The 6,000-nt window shown below is 41.2% G+C and overlaps 1 protein-coding gene across 1 annotated transcript in view; it reads right to left on the bottom strand.

Annotated features, from left to right (window-relative positions):
* Window positions 1–203: 203 nt before the first annotated feature.
* LOC311054406 (ankyrin repeat and SAM domain-containing protein 1A) overlaps window positions 204–6,000 on the bottom strand; it is a 191,247-nt gene continuing 185,450 nt past the window's right edge. Inside the window, exon 30 of the mRNA XM_084070356.1 lies at window positions 204–3,901. Coding sequence (XP_083926482.1) covers window positions 3,898–3,901 — 4 coding nt within the window. The 3' untranslated portion in view covers window positions 204–3,897. The remainder of the gene's footprint in view (window positions 3,902–6,000) is intronic.

The raw sequence follows: 6,000 nt of genomic DNA, 5'->3' as shown, positions 1-6,000 counted from the left end.
GTGCATTCTGCTCTAAAACAAGCAACTAAGAGTATACCTAGCGCTAAGGTAAAAGTGCAATATATCAGTTACCTACTTTCTTAAACAGAAAATAGTGAATATTCCAAAGGCATGTCCAAAATAGGGACAATAGGTTGAAAGTGAATAATTCCATGGCAACAGTTGACACAACACTGACAAATAAAGAGTCACAATAAGCAATCCTTCTAATTGTGGCATTTATTAGTTGTACAATTATGAAAAATAATCATAAAAAAAGACTGGAAGCCCAAGATTATTTACAATCTTTTTTTCTTCTTTTTCTTTTTTTTTAATCTGTTGTGAGGTCCCTATTCTGAGTCATATATCCTCAGTCCTTTTTTTTTTAAATCACAGGGTATTTTAAGAATGATATGTCAAACTTTATAAGACATATGCGTCCTTTTCTCTCTCTCCACAAATGTGACCCAAAAAAAATACATACGTACATACATACATATACATATATATAGATATCTATAAAAGCAAAACTCATTCAAGTATCAAAATACAGACTGCTAGATTCATATACAGTTTCAATATTCTCATCATCATCATCATCATCATCATAATCATAAGATTCGTCCCAGTTAAGTACCTCTACCCCCCCATGCTTAGCAATGTGCAAACGCCGGATGGGACCAGGATGGCTGAAGGTGCAAAACCGACACCAATGAGCTGACAGTGTACCGTAGAGCAGCGGTTCTCAACCGTCCTGTTCGGCCCCCATATAATTGGCCAAAAGAAAACAAAAAATATGTTTATGATAATATAACATTAATGTAAAAACAATAATAATGTAAAAAAAAAAGTCATGGTTTGCTTTTTTTTCCTTCTGATCGTGGAAACCGATAAATAGGAACTTAAGTTCTGTTGATCCAAGCCCAGAACGTGGCTCTGAAAATGGACCCAAGCCTTGAGAACCACTGCCCTTAGAGTTTTACCATACTGACCCCAACATGTACCATAATTATACAAGAGTTTATCATCATAATGACCGGACTATGTACCCATATACACATCATCAGCTGACTAAAAGAGTACCGCTAAAGCCTGCTTTATACTTGGTCGTACGCCCCGAAGATAGCAGATCTACAAGCTAACTAGTACCTGTGCATAAAGGCCAATACATGCTCCTTCCAAGGTCGGAGGTGATATAACCATAGAGTATATCAAAGATGGTAGATATAGGAAGATAGTCCATCCCAATTATAGCCACTAGATGGCATACAGTGGCATACCAACGTCCTGTTTACTGGTGCTAGATCCCATGAGTGTGTTTCTGGGACAGAGACAGGTCCCTAATAAAGTTGATGAGTGCCTGAAAAAAAGAAATGGAGTCAAAATGGGCCTACCAGAGCCATCTGAGCAGCCTTCTGCTGGGTGGAGCCGTAAAAAAAAATACAATCTCCCCCTCCCCCCGGGACCAGGAAATACTCCCTCCCCCTCCGACAACTAGCTAACAAGCTAACTAGTAGTCCAAGACTAGCCAATAATGCCCGAACTGCAAGTTCTCAGCGCGTCGCGTCCACAACGCGTTGTGAGCTTGTAGATCGGCTAGTTTCGGGGCACGCACAAAGTCCGTAGTACGACGAAGTATAAAACTCAGGCGATAAAAGTCAACATACTGGTAGATATATAGAATCATGCTGTGTTCTATTAGCTCAGCAGCTTAAAAAAAAAAAAAAATCTACTATAATCTGATCTGCCTGCATAGCAGGTTTGGCATCAAGTACATCATGGGTCTAGAGATTAAACTGCACACAACAACAGAAACAAAGTAGTTTTGGGGGGAAGGAAGAGAATTAGTTAATCCTACACCTGATTCAATTCCAGCATGAGGACACACCCATGTCCTTTAAAAACAGATTAAAACATATGAGAAAACAACTTTTTTCAAAAAATCAAATAAAAATAAAGCCACCAAAAGTGGTCTGTGTGTAGTAGTGTCCATTTCTGTGCCCCCCCCCCCCCCCCCTCCTCCCTTTCACCCCTCGTTAAGTACCCACACTGACCATCACAGTTGTAAGATATCGGATTAAAGAGATGCTACGATGTTCGTGGTACCGGATTATTGTGAAGCCAGCCCGAGGGCTGTTTTATCGTCACTGTCGGGGGCAGAAACCTCTAATCTTCATATTCTAACTGTTTGTGTTTGTTTTTTTTACCGTAAATTAGCGCCCCATACTTGATCACACACTACAGCGTCTACACACAAGTTGCAGATCCACAAGCTCACTCCTGAAAAGTAACTAGTTTTGGATATATGAGGTTTCCACCCGACAGAGACGATGTCTTCCATCGTACAGGAATATAAAGGTGAGTTTTAGTGACAGGTATACGAGAAGTAAACAGTAAAACCTCCTTTCCGACACATAAACTGTGGAAACTGTTAAAGAGGCAATAATCACTTTCTCATGGAATGGATACATAGATAGTTGCATGACAGACACACAACAAAAAAAAACATATATCTGACACTTTAATAAATCCATTAAAAAGACACTAGATGTCTGCATGGAACATTGATCATCACATTGTTGCAGTGGCATGGAAGCTGAAAAAAAGTGTGTGTGTGTGTGTGTGTACACTTGTATTTATTGTTTAAGGGGTTATGGGTTAAAGGGATATTTCACTTTAAAAAAAAATGTGGGTCATTTTATCATCTACTCAGGCTTTTGTGAGCACCCCAAACAGTTTTTAAGTTGCTCGATTCAGTTTTTAGATATTTGATATTCATTTTATCAGACACGCCCCCTTCCTATACAAACCCATTGTAACTTCAAACTCCATTTTAACCATGTTAGATTCATCAAGAACACCCGTCCTTGGTTCTGGTGACTCATCCTTCCCCCCTAATATGTGAGGGGGCATGTTTTTTCGATTCCTTTTTTTTATTGTATTAATCTTCTTCATTTTCCAAATCTTGTGAAAAAAAGTAATTGAAAAAACACGGCCCCCTCACGTATTAGGAGGGCAGTATGGATCACCAGAACCAAGAACGGGTGTTCTTGATGAATCTATCATGGTTAAAATGGAGTTTGAAGTTACAATGGGTTTGTATAGGAAGGGGGCGTGTCTGATAAAATGAATATCAAATATCTAAATACTGAATCAAGCAACTTAAAAACTGTCTGGGTGTTCACAAAAGCCTGAGTAGATGCTTACATTGAAAGTGAAAAGTGAAATGTCCCTTTAAGATTGTTTCAGACGGGGAGCAGTCTGAAACGCGCCATAGTAATTAATTCGACAAGTTGAGGGGCGAAATTCTCGCGCTCGTGCTCGTTTGTGCACACGCCCCACGGGCGGTAAGATCAAGCTGGATTGTGGTCATCTTTTTTTTATCCCCTCTACGCGCAGTAGGACAAAACAACGACGATCGGGGTGCGATCCCCGCTGATCCAGGCGAGAACGCCCGCATCAACCGCTCCCAGTCTGAAACGACGTTTTAGAGTTATGCCCGATTTACACGTACCTGTAGTTGTGCGCTGGTGTCTTGCAACGACACAACAGACCATGTGTTATTTTCGTTGCATGACACTGGCGTGAAACAGAATATAACTCATGGTTAAAAACGACGACATAAAAAAAGAAGGCATTTATAAAATGAGAATTTGATGCCCTCACAAGTATAGCAAATGAAGTGTGTGAGTGTGAGTGTGTGTGTGTGTGTGTGTGAGAGTGTTAAATTCAGATGGATGGACTAGATATGATGCAGTACAGGACAGAGACCAGCAGAGGTATCCACTCTCCAGCTCTGCATGCTTCCTCGTGGTCATGTGATCTGATGATGCGTACAGTAGGAGGTGACCATCACAACATGGCCGCCGTCCTGTCCTCTCACAGCGCCGGGAGCTTTTTTTTTGGCCACAGTGTTGTTCAGCTACAGGGGGAAGAGGAGGCAAACAGACACACACAGACACAACATGCACACACACCCGTGGAGTTAAAATATAAAGTGAAAGAAAATGCTTCGTACAAGCTGGCTGAACAAAACGGCCAGAGTGATGTTTTTTTTCTTTTTCGACAGATAATACTTAACTTGTGTCTCAGTGACATAAGTTAAATATTACCTTGGTACGGGGCTATGAAACAAAAAAAAAGGCATTGATAAGAACGGACAATGAACACACACACACACACACAAAGGCATTTGTTGTGAAACAAGAAAGAAAACAAGAAGAGAAATGAAAGAGAAGATGCAAAGATTATAGAACACACTTTGTTTTACAAAAGTGCTTCGCTGACAGTACAGTACACTCCAGGACACGTCAGGGTGTCGGGTTATCTGACTGACAGCTCCGTCCTGTCTGCTGTCTGGAGTGTCATTTTTTATTTGCGCCCCGTTGACGCGCTGTTATGGATCCCACCGCAGTTCTAGAAAAAACCCGCTGTGATTGACAGTTCTCGTTTTTGCAACCATGCCTAACCCTAACCTCAGTAAGACTATGCCTGCCAGGGAGCCAATCAGACACAGGTAAGGCGGGTCTTATCCTATAACGTTGGTTGGATTCATAATCATGCCCCGTTGACCATATTCACATGGCAGCCATTTTGCTCTTCTATAGAGCCCCTCGTCCTAGACCATGGGTTCCCAAACTTTTCAGCCCGCGACCCCAAAATAAGGCGGAAATTGACTCGCGACCCCACCTAAACCTGGAGGTCATTTATGCACATAAACTTGCACGTTCGGTGTGCATTTGTAATGTGTTGTAATGTGTTAAATGGTAAAATGTACCATTTGTGATCATTTTAGATGGTATTTCATCCATTCTGTTGAATTTAAAGTAAAAAAACAAACAAACAAAAAAACTTTATTTTTTATTTTTTTTAATGACCCAAAATAATTTCACGACCCCACGTCAGTCTCCCGCGACCCCAAGTGGGGTCACGACCCCTACTTTGGGAACCCCTGTCCTAGACCACCGATCACAGATGTTTTGACCCACATTTTGGGTCAAAAACATTGTAGATTAGATTAAAGTTTTTCAGAAATAGAGAATTCAAGCTCTACAAGCTCACAACCGTGAGCTACTATTTGTTTTTTATATTTTGAAAACCGTAATATGTTTGCCTTCTATAACAACATGCCTAAAAAGGGGACAGGAACTGGTAAAAAAAATAAAGCAAAATGGTCACCATGGGATTATGGTCAATTCTATCCTCTCCACTCTTTACCTCTATGGCAGCAAGGCCCTCAGTGATGCTAATGTCATTAGCTCCAAGCAAACAGGTGATGCTAACGTCATTAGCGCCAAACAGAGAGGTGATGCTAACGCTATTAGCTCCAAACAGAGAGACGATGCAAACGTCATTAGCTTCAAACAGAGAGGTGATGCTAACGTCATTAGCTTCAAACAGAGATTTGATGCTAACGTCATTAGCTCCAAACAGAGAGGTGATGCTAACGTTATTAGCTCCAAACAGAGAAGTGATGCTAACGTCATTAGCTCCAAACAGAGAGGTGATGCTAACGTCGTTAGCTCCAAACAGAGAGGTGATGCTAACATTGTTAGCTCCAAACAGAGAGGTGATGCTAATGTCGTTAGCTCCAAACAGACAGGTGATGCTAACGTCGTTAGCTCCAGACAGACAGGTGATGCTAAGGTCATTAACTACAAACAGACGGATGATGCTAGCGTCATTAGCTCCAAACAGACAGGTGATGCTAACATCGTTAGCTCCAGACAGACAGGTGATGCTAACGCCATTAGCTCCAAACACTGGTATCACAGTGCTAGAATCTTACTGTAGCAGTAGCGGCTCAGAGTCTCTGCCTGATGAGCAAAAAGCCTAATATCTCCTCCGGCCAAAGAGGGAGATATATTAGGCCCGTGTATCTTAGGCTAGTCTTTAACCCATTGAGACCGGGAACGCATCTGTGTAACCACTTTAACCAATCTTTTTTAAAAAGCGTGAACATTTTTGCAAATCTTTGATGTTTTTTAAAGTGAACATTTTTAACTCAAATCTTTGCTTCTG

Source organism: Gymnoscopelus microlampas (assembly GCF_963454915.1).
Source record: "Gymnoscopelus microlampas genome assembly, chromosome: 10".
In the NCBI taxonomy this organism is placed as follows: domain Eukaryota; kingdom Metazoa; phylum Chordata; class Actinopteri; order Myctophiformes; family Myctophidae; genus Gymnoscopelus; species Gymnoscopelus microlampas.
Note: the sequence above shows the minus strand (reverse complement) of the source record. Positions and strands in the feature narration are given on the sequence as shown.